The 18,351-nt window shown below is 40.6% G+C and overlaps 1 protein-coding gene across 4 annotated transcripts in view; it reads left to right on the forward strand.

Moving 5' to 3' along the window:
• The window catches only part of LOC109408817 (potassium channel subfamily T member 2), a 564,841-nt gene that overhangs the window by 394,069 nt on the left and 152,421 nt on the right, over nt 1–18,351 (forward strand). For all 4 annotated transcript variants that reach the window (XM_062854367.1, XM_062854368.1, XM_062854369.1 and 1 more), the window contains exons 9-10: nt 4,755–4,849; nt 17,183–17,366. In XM_062854367.1, coding sequence (XP_062710351.1) covers nt 4,755–4,849; nt 17,183–17,366 — 279 coding nt within the window. The remainder of the gene's footprint in view (nt 1–4,754; nt 4,850–17,182; nt 17,367–18,351) is intronic.

The raw sequence follows: 18,351 nt of genomic DNA on the forward strand, positions 1-18,351 counted from the left end.
ATTTCTTCATTTTTTTCAACTCTTTCAGAATTCCTTCGGTAATTCCTCCGGCAACAGCATCAGCATTTTTTTCGAAAATGCCTTCGGAAATTACTTCAGTATTTTTTTTATGAATCCATCAACAATTATTTTATGAGTTTCTTTGGTAATAACTGGAAAACCGTTTGACAATTCCTGTGGGAATTCCTCCATGAATTATTTTGTGTATCCCTTCCGCAATTCCTTCAACATATTCTTTAACAAATCTTTCAGAAATAATTCGTGAATTTTTGCGCAAATATCTTTTGAAATTGCTAGGAAAACTCCGTATGAATCTTTTTCGACAATGTCTGAAGGAAATCCCTTTGGTAATTCTTATCAGTATCTCTTTGAAAATGTCTTCGGAAACTTCAATGGGATGGCTGAAGGAATTCACAAAGATGATACCGAAAGAATTGTGGAAGGAATTGCTGTAAAATTTTAATTGATTTTTTTAAACAATTCTCAAACATATTTTTGAAAAGATTTCTAAAGAAGTTGCGGATGGAATTTCTAGAGAAATTGTCGAATCATTTTCAGAACTATAATAATATATAAAATACATAATAACAGTAGGAATCTCAATAAAAAATGCCAAAGAAATTCTCAAAGACAAAATAAATAGAATTTCCACAAGAATTTGCAATGGATTGACCGAAAAAAATCTAAATACCGTATGCGTGATAATGTTTGCACCATCGTTAAATAAAATTCCAGTTTTACTTGTGGAGACAATGTATTGGTTTTATTTGCAGGCATTTAAGCTATAACTCATATCATAGTAGACTGTGAATAAAAAGTGTTGATTTTCTTAGTTTCACACTTGCATAATGACTAAGTGGCAAACTAGCTCGTGATTTGTCCACGCGCAAACGTTGAAAAGTATCCGTGGTAGAGTCAAAGTCAATATTAACAATTTTTGAATTTATTTTTTTATTTTGACATTGCCTAATGGTGTAGACATTGACACACAAACAAAAGTTATGATAACTATTAATTCTGGAATTTGGTACGGATCGATAGTTTTTCGGAAATCGAAAAAAACGGAGGTTGCGTTCGGGCAAATTCAAGACTTTCTTATATGGCGCTACTCGTAGCTCCTGGATGCCATTGGTAACAATGTAAGTTTTTTTTTCTATGGTCGAAGGATCATAAAGGCCACCGTAATTTTCCTTTTCGATATGCCATGCCATTTAGTCGCTGATTTAGCGTTTCTTTGCCATTTTTCTCATTCAGCGCATATAATTCACCCAAATCTTATTTTTGGTGGCAGCGATAGCTTTCTTAATCCATGTTAACCTTGGACGACCAGTGGACACCTTCGGGAATAGTTGCCCTTGCTTTTTTTCGGTCTAAGATCGTTTTACGGATCTTCTGAACACTCCTGAAATGTCTTTTTTGCAATTACTTGCCATAAGATTGCACTTTTCAATTGCCGGAACTGTGCAGAAATGGCCTACTTTTCTTGACTAGCTCAAGAGTGCCGAAAAGTAGTACTTTTCGGCACTTTTGAAAGTGCCGAAAAGTACTACTTTTCGGCACCTTTACAATGGTACACTTTTCACAAGTTTCCTCAAGCACTAATGTTCTTCCGTGTAAATTTGTCTATTCAATGGCTGATCCTATGTCTGTTCGGCAGATCAAACCTGAATAGAAGCGATTCTAATTCTGATTTGATCAGCCAAACAGACGTAGAGTTAGAAGCAGCAGCACAAAAAACACTCGTTTACGACGCGACTCCGAGTAGTGACACTTATTGACATAGCCTACCTGATTGAGAAAAATGGACGCATGGATGCTCGCACGTGGTTTTAGCTGAGACCTGTCTGACCACTTGAGCAGTTAGAAATGATCGTACTAAGGGTATTTTTCATAATTGCAAAAAATGTTGTATGCAACGCGTTGCAAAACTCGATTTTTTCAGCACTTGTCGTATTTATCCAACTCGGCAAGCCTCGTTGGATAAATGTACGACTCGTGCTGAAAAAATCATCATTTTGCAACTTGTTGCATAAATAACTATTTTAACATTTGCGCGTGGACAAGTCCCGACTACCGCTGCTACCCCTTCATGGTGCAAATTTTAAACTTAAGAAATCGGATTTTTTTACCCGCAACCTACTGTGATATGAGTTAGAGCTTACCTGCATGCAATAAAAACCAAGACATTGTGTGTACAGGTGACATGGGTACCTTATTTGTACGATGGTGCAAACATTATCACGCATACGGTAAAATGTTTTTGAAATGTCCAAAGGAATTGCACGTAATTAATAGGGCGTTTGATTTGAATGCGGTCCTCGGCAAAGTTGTGGCTGGTCGAGTTGCCTGGGTGTACCAAGAGTCAACTAACCCTCACTTGGGAAAATGCTACGGTCGATTGAATGAAAAACATCTTTTACCCATAGTAATTCCCATACAAACTTTAAAGGATTTGTGCAGTTTCAATAGGAGGCAATCAGTGAAGTACTAGATTGAAAGTAGTGAGCTGGATTTTTGTATGGTGAGATGTTCAATTCTCCATTTTTGCAATGAATTGGTGCAAACAGCGTGGGTTATATGATTTCTTGGCTAATTTGATGCTGTTTGAGCAAAAGTTTGGGTAACTGCGATGTTGAAGTTGCATGCAAGGATGTTTTCACTCAGTTCAAAACCCGATCAGTAACCACTCTTTCCCCACTCAATCAACACCCACAGCAAAGGGCCTGGCATCACCTATACGTTTGAAAACTGGCACAGTAACTCAAAATCTGAATGAATATTGAGTGATCTTGCACTGCTGTCATTTAAACAAGTGTTCATCACCGCATGTATTTGTCATGAACTGATAGAATCGTCTCTGCCAATCGGTAGTTCATTATCACTTTCCGATCCGATTGCGCCTTTCATGTTTTGTGTCTTGATCGAATCAATTTCTATCGCAGTCTGATAATTTTCGGAAGCTCAGTTTGCAGCTATTTGTCGACCGATTTTCAAAATAAAAGCTATAATCAATTGGAAATACACACTGTATCTCATAATTGATCAGACAGACGCCGATTTTTAATCAAAATTGTCAACTATGGTTTGCTTTGATGAATTCAACTCAAATTTTGACACGGTACAGTACCGTGTAACTACGAATATTCTGAAGGAACAAAATGTTTTATTTTTTTAGCGGTAGATACCCCTTAGTATTGCATGAAGTTAGTATTGCAGTAAGTCATTTGAACAGTAACCGACAAATCGTTTCACTTATGTTTGCTTCTAGTCATCTAAAAACGATTTCAGTCAGACAGAGCAACCATCTAACAGGAAACGATTCCTTGCCATTTGAAAAAAAAAAAGTCACTTAAATGACTAGCTGAGCACGGAGCACCAACATTCCGCCACACTGAAAAAATATCGGAAGTCGGGTCAATTTTTTAACGAATGCTGGGCCACTGCTGAACCCACATCGGATAACGGTTGGGCACGGCATAAATATCACAAGGCAGGCTAGTAACGTATGTAAACACCATTTTTGGATGTAAACATGTGACGTCGTTCTTATCGTTTTACGTTGATCAAATTGGCGAGGAGTACTAGATCATTGAGGAAACGCCTATGAACGATTTCAATTACGTCATCAAAAAACTGTCAGATTTCCGGAATGTATTACTTTCTAAATATTGTACACCGTGCGGTTGGGTCTATGTTGGGTTTGATGACGAAACCAGAACATATGCTTGCTAGCTGGGGCAACTGGGAAACTGACTCGATCAAAATGAACGCACTCAGCAATCTTCTGCGAAAATTATCGCCAAGTGATTGAGCACCGCAATGTTTACAACCGACTTCGATCAATGCGTGAGAGAATCACGGCCTTGCTGCCCGACTGTCCATTCGGTTGGTGCGGCTGAATGAACTTAGCCATTAAACGTGTAAACTTGTTCATTTCCCGAGTGGCAGTGTATGTAGGCTGTACCAACACACCGATCGAAGCGGTTGTTTCAAACAGAGAGAAAATATCAGTTTCTCTCACTGATTCTCTCGGAACTCAACAACACTGGTTGCATGAAATAAATAATACAACAACAAAGTTACCCAAACTTTTGCTCAAACAGCATCAAATTAGCCAAGAAATCATATAACCCACGCTGTTTGCACCAATTCATTGCAAAAATGGAGAATTGAACATCTCACCATACAAAAATCCAGCTCACTACTTTCAATCTAGTACTTCACTGATTGCCTCCTATTTTCAACCAAATGAGCTCAAATTTTGGGGGAAGGCATATAATCTGGTTACGAATCGAATAAACGATGTGGAGCAAAAACGATTTTTTTAACCACGCTAATAAATACCTAGCATGACTATCTAAATTGTTTGCATAGAAAACTCATTTGAGTGGGAAGATTGTGGAAGAATAAAAAGTAGCAATCTTTCTCCCACACGAAAATCAAAACAAGGTTCGTCACTGCTCATTGAAGTCCCTAGCAGCAGACAAAAGACGATGGAGACGCTTGGTACTCTATGTTATTACAGCTTTCACTAAGGAAACCAAAATGCTCATAAGGGGCTGTCCATAAACCACGTGGTCATTAGGGGGGGGGGGGGGGGGGGGGTTCGGCCAATGACCATTTTGTATGGACAAATAAAAATTTTTGTATGGACTAATGACCACGCGGGGGGGGGGGGGGGGTTGAAAAGTCCCAAAAAAATGACCACGTGGTTTATGGACAGCCCCATAACTCACTATTTTTCCTCATTTCAGAATGATCTTCATCGAGCGATGCAGAAATCACAATCAGCCCTGTCCCAGCAGCTGACAATCCTGTCGGCGACCTTGCTGTGCCTCGTGTTCACCAGGTAAGATTGCGAAATGCGACTCGATCCATCGACCCGAACATCAGCTTCCGTGCCTCCGACAACATTCTTGTGGCTCCGAACAACCACCGCCCTACCTTCCTTCCTCTCACAGGAAGGCACTGTGTCATTGTGGAGGAAGTTTCGTGTCTGCCTCGAACCCCCACATCGGTTCTCGGTTTCATTCTCTCGAAATGCTACATTACTTCCGCTTGTTTTACAACCACGGCGGCGGGCGGCGAGGGCACCACATAAAATAGCATGAAAAGAAAGGAAAATCTTGCCGTCTACCCGCCCGCATCCGTCCGGAACTCCGGTGGAAGCAGCCTGTCAAAACAGTTTTAGTATAGACTTTATGGTAACCGCAAGACAAAGAACGGAAAAGCGATCTCCGGATGTCGACTTGGCTCCGGTGGTGCCGCCCCCGCACTGCTTTAAGCCTGTAACTTCTCGGTTGGGTTGTCTCCGCTGCTCTACCGTAGTCATCCTCCCCTCCCAGTCTACGTCTATCCCCGTGCATCGTTTTGCAGAAATTAACATATTTAAGCGCTCGTATGTAACTGTACCCCGCACGAGACGAATCTACGTGGGTACCTACTTACCCATGTAATGTGGGTAGCGTTCGCGAAAATCGATACCGCTGCTCCGGGTTAGTGAAACATGAATTTCAAAGTCTCGTGCGACACGGGAGCGAGCAGTCTTGTTCATGTAAATCACGTTCCACCCAACCCACCAGCGAGATCTCATTGCATTGAAGAGGTACACTGTCGTACAAAAAGGCAAAAAACGGAAATTACAAACTGTCGAAGGATAAAAATAACGGTGAGGTATTGAATTTACTTTTGTGTAATGCGGATCTGGTAGTGATTAAGATTCAGGAATTTCTCCAAATATTATCTCAGCAATTCTGGAAGAAATAACTTCAGAATCTATTCGTTGGCGTTCATTAAGGAATTTCTCATAATATTATTTTAAGAGTACCTGCAGGGAGTTCTCCAGTTCTACCAGGTATTCTTTCACAAATTCCTTCAAAACTGCCGTTTTTTCAGAAACTTGTTCAGGGATTCTCTGAAAAACTCTTCCAGAGTTATTAGAAGAACCCTCGAAAATTTTTCCGAAAGAATCAACGTAGGATTTTTAAAGAAATTTTAAGAGAAATTTCTGAAAAATTACATGGAAGTACTTTTGAAGAGATCCCTTGCTGACATTAATGAAGAAACTCCTTCAATTCTGCAAACGTATCTGGGGATATTCATGAAAAAAATCCTGAATGAATCCTTAAGGCGAAACTGGAAGCATTTGCTCATTTTTTCGGTTTTTGATTTTTTATTAAATAACGAAGCAATATTTTCAAAATCGGTTTTCGTGCACATGTAGAGTATGGATCAAGGTATCTTCTGAATTTTTTGAGGTGGAAAATGTTTTCCATTTTGGCAGAAACCATTTTTATGTGAAATTTTGTTCAAAAATGGTTTCTGCAAAAACGAAAAACATTTTCCACTACAAAAAAAATCAGAAGATACCTTGATCCATACTCTACATGTGCACGAAAACCGATTTTGAAAATATTGCTTCGTTATTTAATAAAAAATCAAAAACCAAAAAGTGAGGAAATGCTTCAAGTTTCGCCTTAAAGGAAATTCTGAAAAGCATCCTGAAGAAAAATTTGAAACAACTTGTCGAGAATCCTTAGTGGGATTTCTAGAAAAGTTTGTTGAGAATTTTTTAGAAAAATACCTAAAAATTCTTCTGATAAAATTCTTGAAGGATTTTTTTAATGTATTCTTGAAAGGATTGTAGACATATTTCAGAATGAATTGCTGGGGGCCTGCCGATATTAGCTTCTGTATAGATTCCTAGAACAAACTCTTGGGACATTACAATTGATCTTTGAAATATTTCAAAATGAGTTTTGGTTGAAATGCCCAAAAGTATTTCTGATTTATTTGCCTTATGAATTCTTAGAGTAAGTACCGGAAAAATTTCCGGGAAAACATGGAGGGATATCTGGAGGAAATCCTAAAGAAATATCTGAATAAACTTCTGCTGCACTAGAACAATGTCTACCTGAACCACAAAATCAAATAATACGACAATCTCTGGAGGAATGTTTGCAGCATTTTCTGGATGAATCCCCGAATAAATTCTTGAACATATTCTGGTGGGAATTTTCGATCGAATACAGATAACGATTCTTAAACAAATCACTGGAGGACTTCTTAAGAAATGCCTCTTCGAGTTTCTGAAAGAATCTCTGGAAGATTTTCTGAAAAAAATCAGTGGCAGAAAAATTTAGAAATGAATATTTGTAAGAATTTCTGATACAGAAGAAAGATTTGAAGGAATCCATAGAAAAATTCCCAAAGAATTTAATAAACGAGTCCTTTGAAAAATTTCTCAAGTAATCCATGACGGAGTTTCAGAAGAGCCAATGAAAATATAACTAAAACTAGCTGTACCCGGCAAACTTTGTCTTGCCTACTGCGTTTTTTGACGTTTCAAGTTTCTAGCCAAGACCAAGTCCCCGGTTACAAAATGTTTGGAAGATCGATTTTCAAAAACTCTCAATTTTTCCATGTTTTTTGCCTCATAAACCTTCCTTGGGTGAAAACTAACAGAACAAAATTAAAACGACCAAAATCGGACCTTCCGTTCGCAAGTTATGCGCGGTCCCACGTATGCCACTGCATTTTTATATATATAGATAATATATGGAGAGTTTTATGAAGTAATTGCTGAAATATTTTCGATGCGAAAGAGCAACTTCCAATGGCATATACAAGACTTATCGAACGCGTCTCAGAGCCAAAAATAGATAATATTAACAAAGTTATGTTTCTGAACTATCGAAAAAATCACATACATGATTTTATCCAGCACGGCGGAAACAATTCCTTATTTCACTGAGAAACTACCCAGACAAAGAGTAATCGTATAACATGTTGCATAAGAGGATAAAATGGAGGCCATATGCATGCATGCCTCCATTTAGGCGCATGTAAAATGTACGCATATCGTCTCCTTTTTAACATGTTATGCATCATCTAATACGATCACTGGTTGCCTGGGTATCTTCTTACAGATTTGAAAACGTGAAAAAAAAAAACAAAAAACACATTATGTTTTTTTTATTAAAAAAAATGCACATAATGCAAGTAAACGCTCATCACTCAGTAGGTAACTTTGAGTAACCTCCGTGACTTCACTGAAAATATTCCTCTAAAGATATCTCCTTTAATTGTTCAGAAATTTCTCACGGAATTTGTCAAGGATTCTTCCAAGAAACCCTGAAGTAATTCTGTCACTGATTTTTACATGCATTTCTCCACTATAAGCTTATCCAAGGATTCTTTTAGAGTTTTTCAAGTAAATAATTTTGAAATTCTTTTAACAAGTTTTCACTGTTTTTTTTTCTTCTTTTTTCTCAGAAGTAAAGAAATTCCTCCATGAATCGCTTCAAGGATTTATCTAGTTATTCCCGCAGATTCTTGATTCATCTAGAAATTACTTATATATGGTTTACCAGAACTTCTCCAGGAATTTTCAAAAGGTATCTCCCAGGAATTTTTCCATTGATTTCTCCAACACGTTCATAGAGAGCTATCCCAAGAGTACTTCAAAGAGTTCCCGCTTAAACCCTTGAAGGAGTTTTTTTCTTGGAAATCTTTGAGGAAATTCCAGAAGTAATTTCCCCAAAAATTTCTGCCAAAAGGTTCCTCCAAGGATTATTACAGAAATTCTGTCAAGGGTTTCTCTAGAAAACCCCCAACGAAATTTCCAGGTTTTTATTCAAGCCGTACTTTCAAGCATACCACTAGAAATTCTTCAAAAAAATCTTCCACGAATTTCTCCAAGGGCTCTGTCAGTAATTTCTCTAAGGATTCCTTCAAAGGTTCTTGCAACGGTTCTTTTTGATTTCTAGAGCATTTTTATTCCGAGAATTACTTTCGAGATTCTTCGCGTTATTCATTTTAGGCTTTTTCTCTCTTCGAGAAATTCACTTGGAGCGGATCTGATGTGATGGTTAACTCCTCACGCCGAGGACCTCTGATCGAATCCCATTCCAACAACTCACAAAATATTATCTAGCTACTTTATCGGCGCTGCAGTCTTGGGGAATCAAAAGGACTGTTTTAGATTTGTCCCGACGATTCGACTCTGTTTCGAGTCTTCTTCCCTTTGAAGACTCGAAACAGAGTCGAAACGTCGGGACAAATCTAAAACAGTCGTTTTGATTCTCCAAGACTGCAGCGCCGATAAAGTAGCAAGATCACACATATCAGTCGAACTCTCTCAAGTACCACAAAATGTTAGTTCTTCCTTCGAAAAGGAAGTAAAGCAGGTTTTCTGCAGAAATTCCTGTAACAATTCCTCTAGGAATTCTTCAAAAAAAAAAACCCTCCAGGAATTGCCTCAAGGTATTTGTCAGTATTTAATTTCTCTATGGTTTCTTCTGAGAATTCTTATAACGATTTCTCCAGGAATTCATCAAGGATTCCCCTTGATTTTTTTTATTTTAGAATTCATTCGCAGAATTTTTTTCACGAATTCTTTTCAGGATATCTTTTCAGAATTGTCTCGGTAGTTTTACCGGGAAAATCTCTGCTACGGGGAATCTTTCGGAAATTTATTCGAGGATTACTCCAGGATTTCCCTTGGGGATTCCCTAAGAAATACTATCAGAAATGCCACTAGGATTTTTTCAGCTTTTTTAACGAGGAATCTTTTAAAACCCAACGGTTTTTCCCAAAAAAAATGAACAATAAATCATTCATTGGTTTCTCTGTTATTTCTGCAGGAGTTCTTCCAAATATTTACCAAAAAATGTATTGATTTACTTTAATTTCTCGAGGAATTTTTCAAAAAATTTTTAAAAATCGATCACAAATTACCAAAAATATTGATTTGTCACCAGGATTTTTCCCTAAGACACTTTCATTTATTTTCTTAAAAAAAACTCCCACAAAAATGTGTTCAAAAAACTCTTTGCTCAGAGAGTGTTGGAAGTGGACATCTAAGGACCGAAGGAGATGGTGAATTGCGAGGAAAGAACGTGGGGTGAGGTGGGCTTTGGGTTCAGGTTGGCTTTCTACTTCACAGAATTGTTACCTTGTTCTGTGGCGGAGTTGGTTAACGCGCCCTGTCTAGCGTACTTGGGAAGACGTGGGTTCAAATCCCACCAGAACTACGTGGATTTTTTCGCAATTTTTCCACTCAATTTGTCCATTTTTCAACACACATTGTGCCTATGAACGTCAGGCATTACGTATGTCTAACATACCATTTTCGGTTGGTTATCCGAAAAACAACAACATTCGTGTTGATTTTTTTAACATTTACATCTAGATCTTGTGCTCTGTTAAATAAAACTGGTCCCAATTATCCACATGTGATAGATATCAACTTGTGAATGCGGACATTGTCAATGGTGGTTCCGTCGACTATGCGATTATGGGCAGTATCAGGCTACCTTAAAAGCCGCGAATTGATGTGTTCCATGGAGAGCATCCATTAAGTATGTCACGCTGAAATTTTGAATTTTCGAAGCTCCCCCTCCCCCCTTCGTACGGGTTTTTTCTATACCTAATACATTGCTTGTCACACTTTAACAACCCCCTCTCCCCTACGATCGTGACGTACTTAATGGGTAGCCTCATGCATGATTTTGGTTTACTTCTATATTTTACCATTTCTGGCGGGGCACTCGTTACCTGTTCTTCAGCACTATCGGTACTCCCAAATAGTTAATTAGGTTATTGAAAAAGCAGCGATTTGGTGTGTCGCATAGGTTCGGTTCACTTTTATATTTTACCACTTATGACGAGACACCCAAAATCGGTTCCCGGACACGACTTGTTGTCCCAAATTTGGTCTGAGACTATTTTCTTGCTAACCGTCCGTCAGGTTATCGCATGCATGGGTTTGGTTTACTATTATATTTGGACACTTCTGGTGGGACACCCGGAACCGGTTCCGGAACACTACCGGTTCAGATATGGTCGGAGACTAGTTTCTTGCTGACCTTTCATTAGGTTATCAATAAAGCCGCGCTCTGATGTGTCGTATGCATGGGTTTGGTTCACTTTTATATAAGGTCATTTCCGGCGAGACACCCGGTTCCGGAATACAACTGGCGGTTTTCAATGTGCTCTGCGCCTACTTCCTTAATAACTGGCCATCAGGTTATAGGAAAAGCCGTGATTTGATGTGTCGCATGCATGGGTTTGGTTCACTTTTACATTTCGCCACTTCCGTCGGGACCCCCCGGAACCGGTTCCGGAACACTACAAGTTCAGATATGTTATGATATTGTTTTCCTGCTTACCATGCATCAGGTTACCGAAAATGCCGCTGTTTGATGTGTCGTATGAATGAGTTATGTTCAATTTTATATTTGGCCACTTCCGGCGGGACACCCAGAAGCGGTTCCGGAACACTACCAGTTCAGATATGAGCTGATACTGTTTTCCTGCTAGCCGTTCATCAGGTTATCAAAAAAAAAAGACAATTACACCGTCTTCGACCTTACGGCCTCTACAGACTGAACAGTACAAACATTCGACAACGGACAACACATATAACACCCAGTGACCCAGTGGAGAATTCTCCGTTTGACCAAAAGTTTTCCCCGACTGGAGCGGGAATCGAACCCACACTCCGAGGCTTACGAGACACCTAAACGACTGACTCGGCTAACCACTCGGCCACGAAGCCCACAAAAATGCCACTGTTTGATGTGTCGCATGCATGGGTTTGGTTCTCTGACATATTTGGCCACTTCCGGCGGGACATCCGGAACCGGTTTCGGAACACTACTGGTTCTGATCTGGTCTGATACTATAACTCTGGAATGAAAATTAGGTGCATTCCAAAAATTTCAGCGATCAAAGCTTATGAAATAACCTTCTCATTTTTTTTTAATTTTTCACGAGTTCGGACATAGTTTTTCCGACTTTTCTTTATAAATTTTCTCAACGGTGAAAAATTTTGTGGGAAACTTTTTCCAGTTCATATTTTTATTTGATTTCTGAGAAAATTTGCTTTCATTTTCTAAAAACAACTTTGTTTCTACGATGCTTCGTTCTTTAGTTATGATTTTTCAAATTTAGTAGCGTCAGGGGAAAACAAAAACAAATCCACCTGAGTTTTCCGGGAAAATGAGTTATAGGAAGATAATGTTTTGCTTTTTGTGCTGCATCTCACCATCTCTAGGATGGCGCAGATTGGAAGGCAGTAGATAGGTCTCGAGTTCCAATTCGGATTTAGGTGTTCTTAACATGAGAGCGAATAATTACTCTTTTGAGAGTACAACATTTTTGCATTTTATTTATTTTCAGGCATTTTTGCCAAAGCTTAATAAAAGCTTTCCTGTATATTTGTAAAACGCTTTTAACAACAAAAAATTAAGTTGGTGTACAACATGATGTTTTATAACTTCTCCAAATTTGTTTGAACATAATCTGAACATAGGTTGAACGTGAACATAGTTCAAATGTTATTCAACATTATGCTGAATTTATTCGTCATAATGGTGCCTGTTAAATGAGTGATTGTCAATTGGGTAATAGCTTTGTCATTCCAATTTATTTTTGGAATTCCTAAAAGAATTAGTTCAATGATTTTCATGTTCATTTTTTTTTCTGAGAGAGAGAGAGAGAGAGCTGTGATTAGTGAGGGGAGAGCGGTACATAATGCAAATTGTGAAGTTAGAGGTGTGATACAGTGAGAACCGAGGAGCGACCAGTGAGCACTGATAACACATTTTTGAGCAGTGAAGAGTGAGATGTGAGGAAATCAGAATGGGGAGTGAATTATGAAGGGTGTACAGTGTGAAGTGAGTGGAGAAAAATGAGGAGTGAAAAGAAATAAGTGAAAAGGAGGCAATTCAAAGTGAGAAGTAAGCAGCGAGGAATGAACAGTTAGGAGTGTGAAACAGTGAGAAATGAATAGTTGGGAGTCTGTGATAACCAAAAACTAAGAAATGAATAGTAAAGAATGAGAAGTAAACTGTACGGAATAGACATTGTAAGAGCGAGGAATGAGAAAAAATGAATGAATAATGTGTAATTGTAAGTTAGCAATGAAAAATGAGTAGTAGAGGAGAATGAGCTGTAAAAAATTAGCAGTGCAAAATGAAAAATAAGATTTTCGCAGTGAGGAATCAACGGTTAGGAGCGTGAAGTAGTAAGAAGGGAGCAGCATAGAGTAAGGAATAAACAATGAAGAGTGAGAAGTGAGGAATGAGCTGTGATCTGTACGGAATAGGTATTGAAGGAGCGAGAAAAGAGGAACGAAGTGTGAGTTATGAAAAGTGTGCAGTGAAGAGTGAGGGGTAACGAGTGAGTAAGAACGAGGAGTGAGAAGAGAGGATTGGAAAATACGTAGTGTGGAGTGAGAAAGAGTGAGAATTGAACAGTGAGGGCTGAGCAATGAGCAGTGTGGAGTAGTAAGAAGTGAATAGTGAGGAGTGATCAGTAAAAAGCAGTAAACTGTAAGTAATGAGCTGTGGAAAAGAAAGTGTAGAGGTTGTAATGAAGTGAGAAGATCAGAAGGCCGGCTCCAGAGGCACGTTATCCTCCATTTGTGCCATAAAATGGCGCTAAACATTGTTTTTCGATTTCTACTTGTAGAGTTCATTCTAAAAATATTCATATACATAATCTGTCAAAAACATTTAAGCAATTTTATAAAACGGCACCCTTTACTCCGTCTCCATTATGCCCAAAATATTCTCTAGAAATCTTTATGTGAGTCTTGGTTGTTCTCTGGGAATTCTAATGTCTTTTGTGAAATTCAACATGTATCAGCTTATGCTGAGAAAGTCCTGAAAATTGCCTTATTTATCGGCATTACAGTCCCATTAGAAATGAGGGGGTTTGGAAGTGCTTGCAGAGGAATCAGGGGAGCTTCAGGCGGGTTTTAGAGAGATTCGGGACGGTTCATGCTTTTAGGACGTTTAAGGGATTTCAGAGAGTTTCAGATGGGTTTGAAAACATTTAAATGGGTTTCCAAGAGATTCAGGGGGCTTCATTAGGATTCTAGGGAAATTTTAGAGAGAATTGCAGAGAGGTCTCAAGGCGTTTCCTATGTAAGTCCTTATTCATAATACAGTCGAACCTTCATGAGTCGATGTTCTTTGACTCGATATCGACTCATGGAGGTATTTTTTTCCATACTTAAAAAAAAAATTCTAGGTTACTATGATGGTCCCTAGAAACAGCTTTCGAAAGGTTTCAGTTCCACTACTCGATATTTCCATGAGTCGATGGTCCTTTCAATATCGACTCATGGAGGTTTAACTGTACAATGAGAGATCACTAATTACATTTGTTTGTAGATACTATTAGACAATTCAATAAGACCCCCATGATTCTTCTCCCTCAACAGCATTAACGCCAGTTGAACGCCCTTTAACTCTTTCTGAAACCCTTCCATCCTCAAATGTGTACATCCTCCGATAAGATACACTAAAACCTCTTTTTATGCATGTTTTTTTATGCACTTTTAATTTATGCACCTTTTTTTATGCCCTGCATAAAAAGAGGGAGAGCTACTCAGAACCAATATTGTGCATAAGAATATTTAATAATGACAGGAACTATTGCAACGGCGACCGGGGGGTGTTTACAGATGAGAGCAAAGGAAGGTTACAGGTTCGTTTTTGGGTGTTTCCGAAGGTCTCATGTGCGTTACATGGGCTCCGAGTGGGTCTTAAGGGGATTTCGGAGTCATTTCAGGAGTCTCAGAGCATTTTAGGCTGGTTTCAAAGCCGTTATGGAGGCGTTTTTAGGGGTTTTGGTTTAGGAGGACATTTCAAGATGTTCCAGATCATTTTCGGCGTGATTCAGATGCGTTACGGAAGCGTTACGGAGGAGTTTTCAGGGTGTTCGGAGCTTCTCAGGTGCGTTACATGGGGTCCGAGGGGGTTTAAGGGGGATTTCGGAGGCATTTCATAATGTTTCAGATCATTTTCGGCCTGATTCAGAGGCGTTACGGAAGCGTTACAGAGGAGTTTTCGGGGTGTTCGGAGCCTCTCAGGTGCGTTGCATGGGGTCCGAGGGGGTTTAAGGGGGATTTTGGAGGCATTTTAAGACGTTTCAGAGCATTTTTGGTGGGATGCAGAGGCGTTACTTATGCGTTACGGAAGAGTTTTCGTGGTGTTCGGAGCTTCTCAGGTGCGTTACATGGGGTCCGAGGGGGTTTAAGGGGAATTTTGGAGGCATTTCAAAATGTTTCTGACCATTTTCGGCGTGATTCAGAGGCGTTACGGAAGCGTTACGGAGGAGTTTTCAGGGTGTTCGGAGCCTCTCAGGTGCGTTACATGGGGCCCGAGGGGGTTTAAGGGGGATCTCGGAGGCATTTCAAAATGTTTCAGAGCATTTTCGGCGTGATTCAGAGGCGTTACGGAAGCGTTTCGGAGGAGTTTTCGGGGTGTTCGGAGCCTCTCAGGTGCGTTACATGAGGTCTGAGGGGGTTTAAGGGGGATTTCGGAGGCATTTCATAATGTTTCAGATCATTTTCGGCCTGATTCAGAGGCGTTACGGAAGCGTTACGGAGGAGTTTTCGGGGTGTTCGGAGCCTCTCAGGTGCGTTACTTGGGGTCCGAGGGGGTTTAAGGGGGATTTTGGAGGCATTTTAAGACGTTTCAGAGCATTTTTGGCGGGATGCAGAGGCGTTACTTGTGCGTTACGGAAGAGTTTTCGGGGTGTTCGGAGCTTCTCAGGTGCGTTACATGGGGTCCGAGGGAGTTTAAGGGGAATTTTGGAGGCATTTCAAAATGTTTCAGACCATTTTCGGCGTGATTCAGAGACGTTACGGAAGCATTACGGAGGAGTTTTCAGGGTGTTCGGAGCCTCTCAGGTGCGTTGCATGGGGTCCGAGGGGGTTTAAGGGGGATTTCGTTGGCATTTCAAGACGTTTCAGAGCATTTTCGGCGGGATGCAGAGGCGTTACTTAAGCGTTACGAGGAGTTTTCGTGGGGTTCGGAGCCTCTCAGGTGCGTTACATGGGGTCCGAGGGGGTTTAAGGGGGATTTCGGAGGTATTTCAAGACGTTTCAGAGCATTTTCGGTGGGATGCAGAGGCGTTACTTAAGCGTTACGAGGAGTTTTCGTAGGGTTCGGAGCCTCTCAGGTGCGTTACATGGGGTCCGAGGGGGTTTAAGGGGGATTTCGGAGGCATTTCAAGACGTTTCAGAGCATTTTCGGCGGGATGCAGAGGCGTTACTTAAGCGTTACGAGGAGTTTTCGTGGGTTTCGAAGCCTCTCAGGTGCGTTACATGGGGTCGCCGGGGGGGTTCAAGGGGGATTTTTGAGGCATTTCAGGAAGTTTTAGAACAGACTCTGAAATACCTTAAATCGCCCCTCAAATCTCATACAACGCCCTTTAAAGTCTCCTGAGATCCCTTGAATTGCCCCTTAAGCCCCTTGGAACGCCCCTGAAACCCACTTAATACTATTGAAATACCCCAGAATTCTCCGTAATCCCATGAAAACACCAAAAAATCTTGACGGAACACCCTTGTAAGGCTCCTCAAACCCCCCGAAACAACCCCTTAAAACGCCCCTGAAGCCCCTTAGAACCCCCTTTTTGGGCTCTCTGGGAACATTCTGAAAACCCCCTTAGCCCCACCTCATCTGCCCAGGAGCAAGATCTGTTCTCGCATACTAGATTTTCTAATTGAAGCCCAAACTTAATTTATGCATAAATTTCCCTCTTTTTATGCACATTTTTAATTTATGCACATTTTTAATTTATGCAGTCCCAGCCATGTGCATAAAAAGAGGTTCCAGTGTATCTTATTGGTCATCACTTAGATATTTCAAAGAGTCATTTTTGGACCACTGTGCACTGTTGCAAATTTCACAGGAAAAATAATTTAAACCACCTCCTCCAACCAACAACGACACTCGCTTATGCAAATTAACTGCTGCGCTGCTTTGGCTGCCTGTTGCATCGATTAAAAAAAAAAAGGCGGACATGCTTCCGAACCAGCAGCGCTGAATTATAATAATGCAAATCAACTTCCTCCTCCTTCGCTTGTCTAACCCCCTAAGTTCCACAGAGCAAATCCTTCATCCTACACTCGGCGTTAATTCAACAACCCACCCACGGTGGGAGGTCGATGGCACGGAAGCTGTCGGAAAAGGGGTCAAATCGTTTCAGAACATCCACGCCATGTCATACGGCTACGCTCCAGTGAACTGATTATGCGCCTGCAACAGCCAGCGCCGGGGATGTTCGTCAGTCACGTGACGTGCGCCGGTCGGTCGGTGACGACGATGATGAGGAAATGTAACAGTTATTTTTTTTTCTCTTTCCCTCTTCCTCTAAACAGCGTGTGTGGGATCCAGCACTTCCAGCGGGCCGGTCATCGGCATCTGAACCTGTTCCAGAGCACCTACTACGTGGTGGTGACCTTCTCGACCGTCGGCTACGGGGACTTTGTGCCGGACATTTGGCCCTCGCAGCTCTACATGGTCATCATGATCTGCGTGGCGCTGATCGTACTGCCGACACAGGTACGTTGTGTTGCTTTGTGTGTGTGTGTCCGGGTTGTGTTTTTGATTTATGATTGTTTTTATTTTTTTGTGCAATTTTCTATGGCTGGGATGATGTAAAGTCAGTGTTATTCGATTGAATGAAATAAGTCTTTGTAACATTCAATTCCAACGTGTTATGCTTATCTTTTGACCGATACGCGTATTCCTACTACAATTTGGACCTCAGTGTCAGCAAAGTATACCGGAAGACTGCACATGGTAGTTCTCTAAAAGAATTCCTGGAGGAATCGCTGGAAGAATTCCGGAAGATTCTCTGGAGAAATTCCTTCAAAAATCAGTGGAGGTTCTTGGAGGACTCTCTGGAAGAATTCCGGGAGGAATCCCTGAAGGAATTCATGGAGCAATCTCTGGAACAGTTCCTGGAGAAATCCCTGTAGGAATTCTTGGAGGTATCTATGGAAGAACCCCGGAGGATTCTCTTGAGGAACTCCTAAGAAACCAATGAAGGCTCCTGGAGGAATCTCTGGAAGAATCCCTAGAGGAAGTCCAGGTGGAATCCCTGGAGAAATGTCTGGAGGAATTCCAGATTGAAGAACCAATCTAGGTTCATGAGGAAATCTCTGGAGGAACTCCTGGAGGAATTCCAGGATGAACAACTGGTGAATTTCCTGGAGGATTTTCTGAAGGAATCTCTGGAGGAAGCCCTGGAAGAATTTCGTTAGGAATTCTTGGATAATTTACTGGACGAATCCCTGAAGGAATTCCTGGTGGAATTCCTGGAGAAATCACTAGAGTAATCCCTGGTGGAGCCTTTGGGGGACTTTCAGGAGGAACCATTGGAGAAATCCTTCGTTTGCTTTCAAAGAGTACTCCGGAAATTCCTCGAAGATATCCTCTGGAAACTTTTCCAAGAGTTTTTCCGGGAATTCATCTAGTAGTTCCTCCGGAAATACTCTTAGGAGTTCCTTCAAGAATTATTCAGAAGTCCCTCCTGGAATTCCTT

This window comes from Aedes albopictus, chromosome 2, assembly GCF_035046485.1.
Source record: "Aedes albopictus strain Foshan chromosome 2, AalbF5, whole genome shotgun sequence".
Classification (NCBI taxonomy): Eukaryota; Metazoa; Arthropoda; class Insecta; order Diptera; family Culicidae; genus Aedes; species Aedes albopictus.